At 38.5% G+C, this 15,758-nt stretch overlaps 1 protein-coding gene across 6 annotated transcripts in view; it reads left to right on the forward strand.

Annotated features, from left to right (window-relative positions):
- Sacs (sacsin molecular chaperone) overlaps positions 1–15,758 on the forward strand; it is a 148,138-nt gene that overhangs the window by 36,244 nt on the left and 96,136 nt on the right. For 5 of the 6 annotated variants that reach the window (XM_078015692.1, XM_040281323.2, XM_021734738.3 and 2 more), the window contains exons 3-4: positions 8,453–8,603; positions 14,287–14,374. In XM_078015692.1, coding sequence (XP_077871818.1) covers positions 8,453–8,603; positions 14,287–14,374 — 239 coding nt within the window. Of the gene's footprint in view, positions 1–8,006; positions 8,325–8,452; positions 8,604–14,286; positions 14,375–15,758 lie in introns of those variants that run through there. The other variant, XM_078015690.1, reaches the window with a different exon arrangement.

Genomic DNA, 15,758 nt, shown 5'->3' on the forward strand with positions numbered 1-15,758 from the left:
ATTTTTCAAAAGAAATGAAATTTGGGGAACTGGAGATTTAGCTCAGTGGGAGAGTGCTTGTCTAGAATGTGCAAGGCTCTGGGTTCAATCCCAATACCACACACACACACACACACACTCACACACACACACACACACACACAGACAAAAGAAAATTTTTGCAGTATGCTACAAAATGAGTGCCTTATGTTAAGTGAATTAAGGCAGCCACAAAAAATCAAATAGTGTATGATTCCACTTACATGAGGTACATAGAGTCATCAAAATCAGAGAGAAAGAATGTAGAGTGTAGTTGCCAGAGGTTGGGGGAGGGGAAATGGCAGGTTATTATATAATGTGTAGAGAGTTTCAGTTTTTACAAGATGGAAAGATTTATGAAGATGGACGATGGTAATTGCTGTAAATTTTGAATTTATTTATTGCCACAGAACTATATATCAAAATGGTGAAGATGGTAAATTTGAAGTTCTATGTATTTTACCACAATTTAAAAATTTTGAAGGAACAAAGTACTAGGGGCTCATGTATATCTGAGATAAAATATGTTCTAAACAAAAATGTGTCTTACTTTAGTTTTGACAGTAGATACTGTATACCAATTTGTGGGGGGGGAATTGACAAATCCCTCCTCATGGACACTATTTATAAAACCCCTAAGAGCAGAGATGACACGGGAACATTTGAGGCAGAAGTAAGACAGGGAGAGAAATTTTGTAGAGATTTTCTTTTCTTTTGGTCACAGATGTTGCTATAGACAAGAGTAGAGGGGAATGACCTCCTTCACCAGACCTGGTGAACCACAGACTCCCAGGGGCCCAGGTCTGACTCCTGCTGAAGCTAAAACACCCCCAGGAGGCAGGGAGGGGTGGCTGGACTATCCTTGGCTTGTACTGCCTGAGCTTGTCAGGTAAGGGATATGAGAGACCTTTGTCAGGTAAGGGTATTTTCCACAGACCACACCTGAGCCAAGTGGCAGTGCATCAGAGATGGGTAGGTTTGGAGTTTCTTCTATAGGGTCTTCTTATGGGGAAGAGGGACTCCAGCAACAAGAAGTGGGAGGTGATATGGAATGCCTGAAGGTGTGTAAGGAGACACCAGTGAACATCAGATATAAAAAATGTACTTAGCAGGGTCCACAGAGGTCCTGAGTGGTAAGATGGTTCTTCCCATATTTCTAGCTTTGACCAGGGTGGGATCAAATAGCTGGTAACTATTTGGGGGAACAGCAAAAGAGCAGAAACTCTCATAACTCCTTCCTGGAAGAGGAACTATGGGCAGGAACAAGGACAGATACAATCTTTGAATGGAGATTGAAGGTAGAAATTTTATTTTGTGACTGGCTATACTTGTTCCAATCATAAAATTAATATGATTTTTTTTTCTTAAATTTAAAGTGACCTCAAGACTGTCATTAAATGAGAATGAACAGAAAAGACATGGGGTCTGCCCAAATTCCCATCCCAAGGCAGAGAAAAATTACTTGCAAGAGATATCCTTCACTAATAGCCTTTTAAAAATATCTTTTGATTATGTTACTAGCAAGCTTTTAAAACTTAATAGGTGTTGCTTTCTAATATTTCTGTGGACACTTTAAAATAATTTTGCTGAGTAAATTAGGGCGATGACGTAGATGACATTGTTGGATGATCCAATAGTTACTCATGAATCTCTACTCTCTTGCTGAAACCTTCCATTGTAGAGGCTTAGAAAGGTAAGAATTCATATTCTCTGTTTTCCTTGCAGCTAGAGGTGGCCATGTGATAAAGTTCTGGCCAATACAAGAGAAATAGAAGTCTCATGGGAAACTTCTTGTTTCTCTGATAAAATAGTCTGACATTCTCCCTCTTCTCCTTCTTCCTACTGAATTGTTCATTCAATGTGAATACAGTAGAGCTAGTTAGCCTTTTAGGACAAAGAGAGAAAGACACAAAAGGTCACTAGGACTCTGGTCCTGATATTGTTGAGGTATGTCCTTCCTACAGACTTCTTGACACATGAGGAAAAAAAAAAAACCCAAACCCTTATCAGCTTAGCTATTGCTAGTCAGGCAATCAGTTACTTGCAGCCAAAAGAATGTCTAATAGAACCCAAATCAAAATAGAACCTTGTTGACTAATGTCAAGATTAAAGTTAGTATTCACCCATATGAAATCATTCATTCAAAGTCTCATGTTTTAGGTAAATTTGTTACCTATTTCTTTGTGCTAAGCCTTTAAGATACAAAAAGGGATGTAAAGGAATTTTTATTGCAAAAAATAAAAATTAATTATAATTAATAAAACTGTGATATTTGCTATAATACCAATGTAAAGACAAATTTTATAGAAAAATCATGGAGGCATATAGGCAAGCTGTGGGAGTGGTGGTTCTTGCTTGAGGACTTAGGGATTTATCAGATGAACAGCGATGGGAAGAAGATGGTAGGTAGGTGGAGACAACCCATGTACAGCATGGGGCTAGACAGACAGTACTTACAGATTAACATTTACTATTTCATAATTTGACACTGGGATTGGGTTACCTGGGCTCAAATCCTGTATTTCCCATGTTTTATCTTTGAGAATATAGGTAGGATGTTTAGTCTCATTTTTCTTATCTGAAAATTGAGGTTGCATACACTTCTTGGGATTGTTGGGAAGAGAGAGTGAGCTAAATCACAGAAGGGTTTTGATAGGTGCCTGACACATAGTAAGACTCCATCAATGTTGTGTATGGTTATCAGCTGGTTATGGAAACAGAGTGTATTATGTGGATGACCTACAAGAATCCCACAGGATTGATAGGGGTTAAGTTGCAATGGACCTTTCATGCCATGCAGAATAACTAGAACCTGATACTAGTCATTGGAAGATTCTTGAAAGTTCTAGAGCACAGAACTAAGCCAATGAGAGCCTTCTAGTTGTCAATTCCTATGTGTATGTGATATTTGTCACTGCCCATTCCTTCTTAAAGCTTTTCTCTAAATCTCATGGAAACATCTTTTTCTTGGTTTTATTCCTATTTTATATCTTTTCTTCTTCCAAGTTAGCCTCAATATTTCTGCCTGAGGAATCTTTGTAAAATGCTGACTCATTAAACAAAGGAATAATAATCAGCTCTACTTTTGTCTTCGGGTAACTAGTGAACATTCATGATTGTTGATTGGATGACTGATTGATTCCCTGTGATAAAAGACATGCTATGAGACACATAAAATTACCAAGCCCTGTTACTGGAGAGTTCACTCTCACACACACACTATTCTTTAAAACTGCAGGGCACACCAATTTGTGTGACAGAGAATGGAGGGAGGGTAAAGGGAGAATATCAGGGTAAAGGGATCCTGGTAGCTATTTAATAATTTTTATATTGGACCAAAATTATTACTCAAGATAGGTTTTTCAGTTACTAAAATAATTACTAAAATAAGTTCATTTTAGGGATTAGAAGAAGTTCATCATTAGAGAATGATGGGAACTTGGATTCCTGACAGATATTTCATCCAGAGATGAGGAGAGAGAAAAACAACTTAAAATGTGGATATCATGAGAAGGACTAATTTTGTTTTCTGCTTCAATCCTGTGGAGTCCAGTTTGTGCAGTAAATCAGTTGTATTTGCTTCTCTCCACAATTGAAATGGGCTTACTCGGATCTGGGGTTATAGCTCAGTGGTAGAGCATTTGCCTAGCACATGTGAGGCACTGGGTTCAATCCTCAGCAACACATAAAAATAAATAAATAAAATAAAGGTATTGTGTCCATCTTCAACTAAAAAATATATATATATATTTTTAAAAAGGCTTACCAAGTGGTATGGTGCCTTTCCATGGCTTATTGGTATGGACTCTCTCTTAAGGAATGGCCTAATGTTTTGATGTCATACTGTTGCACTTGAGAATCTGTTTCTGAAGAATGAGTTAAAAGACTTAAGTAAACATTTCTTAGAACATGTTAGTTTTGCAAATTTCCTTCTCATCGGAGACAGTGGTAAAAGCAATGAACCAAAATATTTATTGAAGTGTTCAATTTTGAAATAATAAAGTGAACACTTTAGGTAGACCAAGACATTTCTTCTCAGTGGAATATTATGCAGAAATTAGAAATGAGGTTTATACAATGATAAAATGTTGGAAGATGCTATGTACTTATGATAAAACTGCAAACATATTTAAAAATCCTTACAGTAATGGCAATGTACAGAAATGTACGTAGTGGTAGAACTACAAATAATATATGAACTTATTTATTTCTGCCTTTTTATGTTTTCCAGATGCTCTTTTCTGTCTCTTCTCCCTTCTTTCTGCCCTCATCCTTCTCTTACTCCCTCCCTTTCTCCTTCCACTTCTTTCCTTTCATCCTTCTTTCCACCCTTCTTAATATTTCCTAAGCAAGCACCTCTTCTCAAAGACCTCTTTATAGCTATAGGAAGCCATAAATTACAAAAAATAGATATCAATTCTGAATCTGTTGTTATCATAGGTTGGGAATGAATTGGAGAGGAAGTAACTAGAGGTCTCTGACAGGGTAGGGATATGATGCTACCCATTCAGGTCAAAGATGATCAGAGTGTGAACTACATTGGTTGCTCTGAGTTTGCTTTCTTCTCACTTTCTTTGTGCAATCTCATTTTATTCAGGCCTCTAATTAAAGTCCATTCTCAGAAAAGTATTCTATAATATTCTGTCTTCTTTGCTTTTCTATCTTGCTCTGCACACCCCCTCCTTCTAGAAATAGTTTTTATCTGATATCATAGGAGGAATTCATACATTATTCATCTATTTATTTTTGTTTTTCTTTCTCAGAATGAAAGCATGAAGTTAGAGACTTTGGATTTAATTTTTATTCTTTAAACATATATTTATTGGTTTTTAATAACTACCACCAGTTTAGCCCATTCCATCTGGGAAAGAGCCTGCTGTTTGGAAGCAGACCTATGTTCCAGGTATGGCTCTACCATTTCTCATCTATGTGACTTTAACTTTGGGAAAATCATTTCAACCCTCTACTCCTTAAGATTCTCACTAAGTTGGAAGTTAGATTCTGATTGATTTTTTTCTTTCTTTCAACTCATATGTATTCATTGATGGCTTTTAATGAACTAATCCTGTCATTTATTTAGATAACATACTTTAGAAATCTTCCTTCTACACAGGAACACAAAACCTTACAGAACTTGAGGTCTCTCCTTCACTAATATCAGTTATGATATTAGTGCTCATATTTTATCACTTTTGCCTCATTCAGGTACTAGTTGTTCAAGTTCATCTTTGTTCTCTTCCTGGCCTTGACATCTTTGGCAGCTTATTGTCACCTGCCAGCCTGGGTATGGTATTAAATGTCTGGTTGGTGATGTGACCTGTATCATAATTAGCCTACAGCCTGTCCTCTAGCTGCCACCTGCACCAAACCTTGGCAGCTCTTCTCATCAACTCCTTTTGTTTTTCTGGACTACTTTAAAAATATTTTTTTATTATGGTAACATGCACATAATCCTAGATTAACCATCTGAGCCATTTAAAATGTGCAACTCTGTGATATTAAATACATTCACAATGTTGTGTAACACCATCCATTTCCATATTCTTTTTTCATCTTGTAAAACTGAAACTCTCTACCCATTAAACTACTTGGAGACTTTGTTTTGTTCACTGTATCCCCACCATTGAGACCTGTCCATTGAGAGTCCTATAGCAATGCAATACATATTATCTTAATGATTGAATAAGTGTTTCCAAAATCTAACTAACCCTTCAAAATGTATCCCAAGGACACTTTGAGCTCCAGGTGTTCAAAGCGTCTTCTGACTAGCCTCTTCGCCTAGTTGAATCTCCTTCACTTCTTGTGAACTCTTGGTTGAGGTCATTCCTTTGTCTCTCCAGTCTTCAGCCCCACCCCTAGGTTCCATTGTCATTACATCCTGTTTGGCTTCCAAAGACAGAGCATAAGGAAAGCTGGTAGAATGAAAGTTTTACTCTGAAGTCTTTTTTTTTTAAAACATATTTATGGGGAACCATGTGGTATTTTGATTCATGTATGTATTGCATAATGTTGAAATCAGGTCAAACATTTATCTCTGTAAACATTTATCATTTCTTTATGATGAAAGCTTTCAACATCCTTTACTCTAGCTTTTTGAAATATATAGTCCATTATCATTATCTATAGTCACCCTATAATGAAAGCATGAAATTAGAGACTTTGGATTTATTTTTTTATTCTTTAAACATATATTTATTGGTTTTTAATAACTACCATTGGTTTTTAATAATTATTGTGCAATAGCACATCAGAATTTCTTTTTCTTATCTAACAAACCCTAAAATATTGTAATCAAAGGATTTGTCCTGGATTCTGTGAGTGCTGTGACAGTGTAGCAGGGGCTGAGTTTCCAGGTATAGGAGACTGAAAATGGTGCTTGGACCAGAGAGAGATAATAGAGATAGATAGAGATGGACATGTTACTTGGGAGAGATATTAGAGATGGAAATGTTATTTGATAGACAAGAGCTCACATTTTTCCACTTGTTGATATTCTAATATATTTATTTGCAGATACTCATCTGATTAAAGAAGTAGGTAATTGTCCATGAGAATTTTTTGGCCTGATCTTTACATGGAATTACCATATTCTCCTCTAATTGACTGAACACCCTTACTGTCTGCCAAGTAGGAAAAGACCAGCATCACTTATATCACTTTCCCTTTTAACTACATTAAGAGATAGGAATGGAGAGCTGTAAGGATATACTATGTAGTTATTGCTAATGATGAGTTTTGCATAATTATGTTATTTTGGGAGAAGGAGAGAAGTGGTAATTCAACTTATACCACTTTTTTTGGATCCCCTCTAAAATTCTATTCTATTCAGGGTGTTTAAACATACAAGTTTACTTATTCATGATGTAGCTTTTGAATTGTCTTAATAGATGTTATCCATACGTATAAGAAATAAGCCAAAGGAGGGGCCTGTATTCACTGAATCCTTATCAAGCCCCCTACACTTGCCAATTACCAGGCAACTTTAATTATAACTAAGGGCGATTCTATTAACTGGGTCCTGCTCTCAAGGAGCTTGCAGGAGCTATGGGGAGACTCAGACTACCAACGATGTAAGATAACACCACCAAAATAAGTTATCTAAGTTTTTAACATATCATAGGATATATTTTTTAACATATCATAGGATATATTACTTTGCTGCTGGCTGTCTTTCCTTGGGCAAACTGAATGACTGATTTTACTTCTGTGCCTTAAAAGCAAACATGAGGAGCTGGGGTTGTGGCTCGGTGGCAGAGCTCTTGCCTAGTATGTGTGAGGCACTGGGTTCGATTCTCGGCATCGCATATAAATAAATAAAACAAAGATCCATGGACAACTAAAAAAGTAAAAATTTAAAAAAAAGCTACCATAAAATAAATACACATAAGACATTCGTATTTTGCAACCACAGCATTTCCCTTTCATGCCTGAGGCTACAGTTAATCTTCTTTAGAAATGCTTCCATCGGAGTATTAGAGTTGAAGAAGATGACTTAAGTCTACAAACGTCTAGTTCTGCATTTTAAGACACTGCTCAACTATCAGGGGGAACGTATCTCTTCCCTAGAAGTACATTCCGCAAATACCGTTGCCCTGAGTAGAGGTTAGGGCTGCAGTGAGACGTCTGGGCTAGGCGGGGCGGGGCGGGGCGGGGCCGGGGCGGGGCGAGGCCGGGGCGGGGCCGGGGCTGGGGCGGGGCTGGGGCGGGGCTGGGGCGGGGCTGGGGCGGGGCCGGGGGAATCTTCAGATGGGGTTGGGTTAAATGTTGCTTGGAGTCTGGGGCTGGGCGAGATCCTCAGTTACAGGTTGCGTGCAGTGGGGCGTGATTTGCTGAGGAGGTACGAAGCCTGGAGGAGGGGGCGGGAGGCTCCTCAGCTAGTGGTTCTGGTTGGACTAAGCCGGGCTTGGAGGGCGGGAACAGGCGGCTCCTCCGCTCAGGGTCGCGCCCGGTTGGGCGGGGCTTCCAGGACGGGGCGGGGCATCTCCTTAGTTAACGGTCCGGGCGACCAAGCGCGTGCCCGCGGGCGGCGCCTGCAAGGGCCCGGGCCGTTCTGGAGCGCGCCGCCGCCGCCTAGCTCTGCTCCTCCTCCGCCGCGGGCTTCCTCTTGCCTTTCCATCTCGCTAGGGCCCCAGCTCCCCCGGCTGCGGCTGAGTCTCCCCGCGGCGGCGCCCCCTGCGCCATGAGGATCCCGCCCTCGGGGCCCGCTCTGGGCCTCTCGGTGTTGCGGGGTTGGCGGCGGTGACCCGGCGCTGGTGCTGGGGGCGGACACGGGCCCCGCGGCCAGGATCGCCCGCCATGGGGGACAGGTAACCAGCCTGGGCCGGGCCGAGGGCCGCGTGGGGGTTCGGTGCCCGAGACCCGCACGCTCTGTGGACTCGGGCGGGGCCGGTCCTCCCCACGGGGTCCCCCTGAGAGTCCTTTGCCTCTCTTGCAGGTGGGTCCGCGTGACCGTCCTCCCTGGCTGCGTGGGCTGCAGGACAGTGGCGGTGCCGGCCTCCTGGACCGCGCGCGACCTCAAGGCGCGCATCTTCGCGGAGACTGGCTTCCCGGTGTCGGAGCAGCGGCTGTGGCGCGGCGACAGGGAGGTAGGCGGCCGGCACGAGCGCAGCGCGAGGGGCGACTGCAGTCCCTGAAATCAGGGCCGGCACTGGGTTAGGATGTAGCACGTCACCTCACTGATACGGAGCGAAGGGCTTTACTTAGTGTCAGAGAAGACCATCAAATTTAAAAGTGCTTTGTAAATTTCAACATTTGTATTGCCCCCACCACCCATTTTTTTTTTGTCTGAGTCTTCACTTAACTGAAATTAATATAATTTTTTTAAAAATATATTTTTAGTTGTTGTTAGACCTTTATTTTATTTTATTTTTTTTTATATGTATTGCTGAGAAACCAACCCAGCGCCTCATAACATGCCAGTGTGCTACAGCAAGTGTGCTACAGCTGAGCCCCAGCCCCCAAACTAATAATTTTTTAATGGACGTTATAACCTGAGTAGTTTTTTTTTCTTTTCAATTTAGAGACATCATGATGGAAGTGACTTAATCATTACTCACACTTTCTATTTATGTTTTAAGTTTAACTGGAAGATTATTGAATGTCTTCACTGTAGATACTGTGAAAGTTTTCCTCCATTTCTGAATTATAGGCATCTAGGACTGAAAAGGATCTTCACACATAACTTACTATTACAACTTCTAATTTGGAAGAGAGACCTTACATTAAAACTTTTGAAGTGCTAACAAATAACTTGGTAGAGCAAAACTTTGGACAAAAGGAATATTTCATATTGTGATATGTATCCTTTAAGATTGGTGAAAAGTCTACAGTTTTCTTAAAGAGGGAATTGAATACATTTTTACTGAAAATTCACTTATTCAGTTAGTCTAATAAGGGTCTTCACCTTTTTGTGTGAAAAAAGAGCATCATTTTCAGGATTTGAAAGAGGCAAAAGGAGTTGAGCAGATAGACAAGAAGTACTTGAACAATACTGAATGACGTTTCTAGCATTGGATTTGCTTATTACAAAATACAAATAATAAAGTACCTGCTCCTGATGATTTTTATCCTTCAATGTAGTCTTGACTTTCCATGTACCTAGGTCAGTTTTTTTGCTTATTTAGATATGGGTTTCTGATTGATCTGTTCTTATGCTCCTCAGTGGGTGGACTCAATCCTCATTGTCAGTTCCCTCTAGTGTTCCGTGGCATGCCAACATTGACTTGCTTGAGGACTTTAGACAAAGTTGAAAAGGATCAAACTCTTATCATATCTCTTTTTCTGTGCCCACCCCTATCCCATAACTTCCCTCTCCTTTCTACTCTCCTGGTTCGCTGCCCACTTTTTTGGTGGATCCTTTAGTTCTACTTTGTCATCTTGTCCCCTAGATATGATCATACCTCAAGGCTCATTTGTGGCACTATCTTGCCATTGGAAGTGTTTGAGCAGATGTGTGTGCAGATGCTGGGTATGGGATGATAGAAGTTGTAGTGGCATAGTGTTTGGGATTGAGTGGGTGGGTGAAAAGGGTCTAGGTAGGACACTGTCCTGATATGAGGCCACTGAGTTCTAGACTGGTTGTGAAGGTGAAACTAAGATTTACAGGAGACTTTGTAGAAAAATATGGCAATTTGGTACCAAATGGGTCACCAGGATTTGAGGACGGATGTAGACTAAATAAGGCAAAAACCTTGTCAAGGATGTCACAAAACCTAAAGTTAGATGAGGAAAATAAGGGTTCACTTAGCAGAGATAATAAGTACAGAGTTAGGTAAGGAATTCACTGGAGGTGTGGTGAACAGTTTGCTTTTAAATATGATTTAGCTGATGGTGAGATATAAAAGAAGGATCTAGGAACATGCACACAAGAGAGAAAAGAGTGACCTAGACCCTGTTTTCTATTTTGTCAATGTACATATATAACAAATGCCAAATGAATTCATGTATGAGGCTCTGCTTTTTTATTTCTAATAATAATACAATAAAACTAATTCTAACCAATTCTAAGGTCACCACTGGACAGTGAAATCCAGCAGGTAGCTGCAGCTCTCCGACTAAAACTCAAGGGTGAGCCAAGGTTCAAAGAGATGAAGTATCAGGGCAGGATTTGAACCCATGTCTGCTTGATTCCAATGTCTATGGACTTTTTATTGTTCCATTCTAAAGATTATTTATTTATCTGTTGGGGATAAATAACATTTAAATGCAAAACTCTGTAAAACAGGGAGGAAGGATTTGTACTATTAAAATATGAACTTTAAAAAGTCAAGGATGAAGTTCATGCAGAAAATAAGTAGAAGGCACAGTTCTGATTCAAAGAGGATGGGCTTATGCCATCCAAAAGGGACACCTATATACAAGCAGATCTTTCACAGAAGTGTAATTTTCTTTTCCTTTTTAGTTTAATTTTCTTTTTCTTTTTATGCTGCTTAGAACTTTTAGATAAGAATTATTGATGAGAATTCTGAATACTTAAGGATAGGCAGGAAGTTAAAGCTGTTAACAACTCCTTGTCTCTGCTTTGGGTTGGTTTTAGACATTGTCAGCAATAAGCTCTCTTAGTTCTTAGTTGGTCATCTATTATCCTCTTTCTCTTTGTCTCTGTTTTACTTTTTCTGGTCTGATAGTGGAATTTGTAAATGTTTTACTTTAACTCCTGGTCCATGGAGAGACCAAACCTGTAAATTATAGCTGTGCCTCTTCCTGTTCCTTTTTGCTCTTTACCAAATGTGTTTGGGCCTCCGATATTTGATGTATTACTTACTTTTATTTTAAATGATCATGAATGCTGCCCATACTTCCCCTTCCCTAACTTTTTACTCTTTAGCATCTTCTGTCTTTGAGAGGTGTCGGAAGATTTAGACAGTAGTTTATATTGTTTGCTTAATAATTTGGAGAGTTATTGTTTCCTAGTAAATGAAGATGAACATCTCTGAGATCTATAAGACACATAATGCTGGTAAGGCCAATATTCAGAGGTTCACATTGTCTTATAATCTCTGTTTTAAAAACAAATAGTTGAAATGGGCAACTTTTAAGATTTCATATGGCACATTACTTGTAGGTTTAAATAGGACTAACATTCTTTGCCTGCTTGGAGTATCCAGGGAAGGGAGAGGCCTAAGCAAAACTCCCAAATCTTGTCAAGCTCAGTAAGAGATGGTGCTGCTAAAGGTATCTTTGCTGCTTGATTGCTTTTTTGGACCATCATTTCCCTGTAGATGGGCCACAGATTGTTGATTGCCAGACCCATATAGTCAGTTACATCTCTTTGGTGTGGTCCTCTTTGGTGTCTCCTTCCTAAGTCTTCTTTAAGACCTGGAAACCCCGTATAGTATAGATTTACTTCCTTCCTGCCTACCTTTCTTTCTGTCGGCCTTTCTTTCAGTGCACCTTAGCCACACGAAATTGAAATAATCCTTGTTTTATGCAGGGCTGTCTTTTAGTAATTCATTAGTTAATTAACCAAGAGTAGAATGAAAATCTATGATAATATTATCCAGCAGAGAATTAAAACACTGTCCAGTGGCTTATATTGATCTCTGTATGTCATCTTCCTAGCCTGTTAGCCTGCCTCTCTTCCTTTACCTTTATGTGTGTATTGTTCTGTTGCCTCTTGGTGTTGTTTTAATATTCTATAAGTCTATGTTTTTGTATATACATATGTGAAAGTGTATGTGAATATGTGTGTGTGTACCCAATATATAACCAAAATAACACACTGTTTAGTTTTAGCTGCTTATGAACTTTATAAGAAACTTATTATTCTAATGTAGTAATGTTGAACTAGCTTTGTTCATTCAAAATTGTTTTTTAATATTCACCCAATTGTGTGCAGCTTAGTTAATTCATTCTTTACTGCTCTATGTCATAGAATTTGGGTTGCTTCTAAATTTTCTTGTTAGAAACAGTCCTTCTATTGATATTCTTATCCATGTTGCTGAAGCACCTTTACAAGTGGTAAACTAGTTTTTTTATAGGGTAGCTTTAAGATTCAGTGGGAATATGTGCATAAAAGTACTCTATAAACGAGAATAGTAACAGTGTGCTCAGATTTGTGTTTTTACATATGGGAATAGGATGAGGATGATGTACAGGAAGGAGATCAGATAGGGGAGATAGTTATAAAAATTGAAGAGAGATGCAGAGAGTCTGTGTGAGTGGGAATGGAAAAAACAAGTTAATTTAGAGAGATTGGGGGATGGACATTCTGGGATCTAGAAGTTAATTGGAAATGTGGTTTGAAGAGAGATGTTCCTCCAGCATTGTTGACTGAGATGAAATAAAGATGAGAGAGGGTTTTGGAAGGATAGTTAGTGACTTTGCTTTTTCACAGGTTAAATTTCAGAAATCTTGGAGGATATCATGTGAGATGAGTGGTAGTCAGTTAGAAATATTGAATGTTTAAAATAGTAAGTAATGTCCTCCACCTTATTTGTGCAGTGTTAGGGACTGAATTCAGGGATTCATACATGCTAGGCAAGTGCTCTACCACTGAGCTACACCCCTAGCCCACATATACAGTTTTAAATGAATCAGATCATTAACATTGAAAATCATTCTTTTGATCAACATACCTTAAGTATATTTATTACTCAGAACATACGTCCACTAAACCTAACCAGATAGCAGAGTACAAAGGAAAACCTTTGTTTTTAAATTGGTTGGAATAATTTACTTTTTAGGGTATTTAACATATTAATATGTATGGTAAATTTTTTTTTCTTGGTTCTGGATATTCTACCCAGGGGCACTTTATCCTGTCAGAGAAGTGTATACTGGGTGAGCTTTTGATTAACGTTGTACACTATTGACCTTTACAAGGTCATTCCATATTAGGAAGACTCAAGAGTGGATCTGGTTGATCTGACTTTAAAAAACATCTCTCTTATGGATCACAGTAGTAAATCTTGTACTTGATTTTATGGTATAAAAATTGCCAAAAGGGAAGCAAATATCAAGACTTTTCTGGGAAAGTCAATGTCAGAGATGTTATAGACCCAATTAGCTTCAGGAGTTGAAAGGTTCATTTGTCCCTTTGTTTCACACCACACCTTTTTCTTTTTCTTTTTCTTTTTTTTCTTAGTAGCAGCATCTGTGACAATATTTTCCAAAGTGTGTTTCTGTAGGAATACTAATCATATAGGATGCTCTTTGAAAGTAAAATTTTATGAAGTGCTGCTAAAATTTGGGAAATACTATGTAATAACTCTAAGAAAGTTACCATGTGAGAGCCGGGCACAGTGGTGCATGTCTGTAAACCCAGGGACTTGAGAGGCTGAGGTAGAAGGATATCAAGTTTGAGGCCAGCTTCAGCAACTTAGCAAGCCCAAAGCAACTTAGTTAGGCTCTGTCTCAAAATATGAAATAAAAAGGGCTAGAGATGTGGCTCAGTGGTAAAGTGCCCAGCACCAAGAAAAAAAAATATTAATATAAGGTAGAGCACTTGCCTAATGTGTGTGAATCCCTGAATTTAGTCCCTAGCACTGCACGAACAAAAATATTCACAAAAATGTAAATTATTACCAGCAGAAAAATGTGTAATCTATTTCTAATTATTTAAAGAAGCATCCTTAAATCTTAAATTTAAATCTTTCAACTTTTTTGACTTTTTGTTTTCTGCAGTCTTCACTACGGAGGAAAATATTTCCTGATAAAAACAGTTAGCAATCATTATTTCTTAAGTGAAAAATAATTTGTGGTAATGTTTTGAATTTATAGTAGTAGAGATTATGTTGCTTTTCATATATCTTATCTTCTTCTTTTTAGTTACCTGACTGGATCAAGATCGGAGATGTGACTTCCAAAAATTGTCATCTTTTTGTAAATCTTCAATCAAAAGGCTTAAAAGGGGGAGGTATAATATCGACTTTACATGTAGAAATGGGAGAGTAAAATGATTGCCAGAGGGTGGGGGAGGCTTTGAATAAACTGCACAAAGTTTCAGTTGGGCAAAGTGAATGAAATCTGGCAGTTTACTTAGTATAGGGCTGGATTATGATTAGGAATACTGTGTTGAATACTTAAAAAATATCCAGGAAGGTAGATATTAAATTAAGAGCTCTTCAACAAAAGCGGGAAAAAAGAAGAATGGGAAGAAATTTTTGAACGTGAAGGATAAGTTTCTGGGATTGATGGTAATGATGGTTTGATAGTTTCACAAGTGTGGTGTATTTGTCTCCAAATTCCTCATGTTGTGTACATTAAATATCTAGCTTTTTGTATGCCAATCATGCCTCAGTAAAGTGGTTTAAAAATGATTATGTTTTAAAAGTGAATTGAACGCATATAATGTTGGGATGTAATGACGGGATACCAGAGTTAAAGGAGAACAAAGGTGGGTGGAGCTAGATGAGGGATGAGTGAGAAAGAGTAGTAATAATCTGTGGAATTGGTCTTGGTCTTGGTGGATAGTTGTACCAAATTGTGCAAGTAAATGTGCACAGGTTGAGTATCCCCAGACTATGAATACAGAATGCTCCTAAATCCAAAACTTTGTTGTGAGTGCCAACATAGTGCCACAAATGGAAAGAAAATTCTGTGCCTGATTTCATGTGACAGTTCACAGTTAAAACAGTTATACTAAAAATATTGTATAAAATTATCTTCAGAGCATTGTGTATAAGGCAAATATGAAATGTAAATTAATTTCATGTTTAGAGTCGGATTCTATCCTCAAAATATTTCATTAAGCATATGCAAATATTGCAGAATTTGAAATCTGAAACAATTCTTGTCTCAGAAACACTTCTGGCTCCTTATCTAGTTGATAAAGAGAATTCAGTCTAAAGTAATGACTTAGTTTTTTTTTAAAGTGCCAATTACTTTTTACTTATATACAGATTTTGTTTTGTTTTGTTTTGTTTTTTGGTACTAGGACACTTGACCACTGAGCCACATTTCCCCGCCCTATTTTGTATTTTACTTAGAGACAGAGTCTCACTGAGTTGCTTAGTGCCTCACCATTGCTGAGGCTGGCTGTGAGTTGCAATTCTCCTAACTCAGCCTCCTGAGCCACTGGAATTACAGGCATGTGCTATGGCACCCAGCTATATACAGATTTTTAAAATTGTGTGCCTCTGAGGAATTACTTCCTTCTTACACATTCTTGTAAATAACTTCCTGTTAGCTATTAAAGGTATCCTTGTTAATTGATGTAAGAATATCTAGCATAGGCAAGACTACAGAGTAGTAAAACTAGACAACCATGGAGATAAGGACTGCTGAATTTCAGAATTATC

Source organism: Ictidomys tridecemlineatus, chromosome 6 (genome assembly GCF_052094955.1).
Source record: "Ictidomys tridecemlineatus isolate mIctTri1 chromosome 6, mIctTri1.hap1, whole genome shotgun sequence".
Lineage (NCBI taxonomy): Eukaryota > Metazoa > Chordata > Mammalia > Rodentia > Sciuridae > Ictidomys > Ictidomys tridecemlineatus.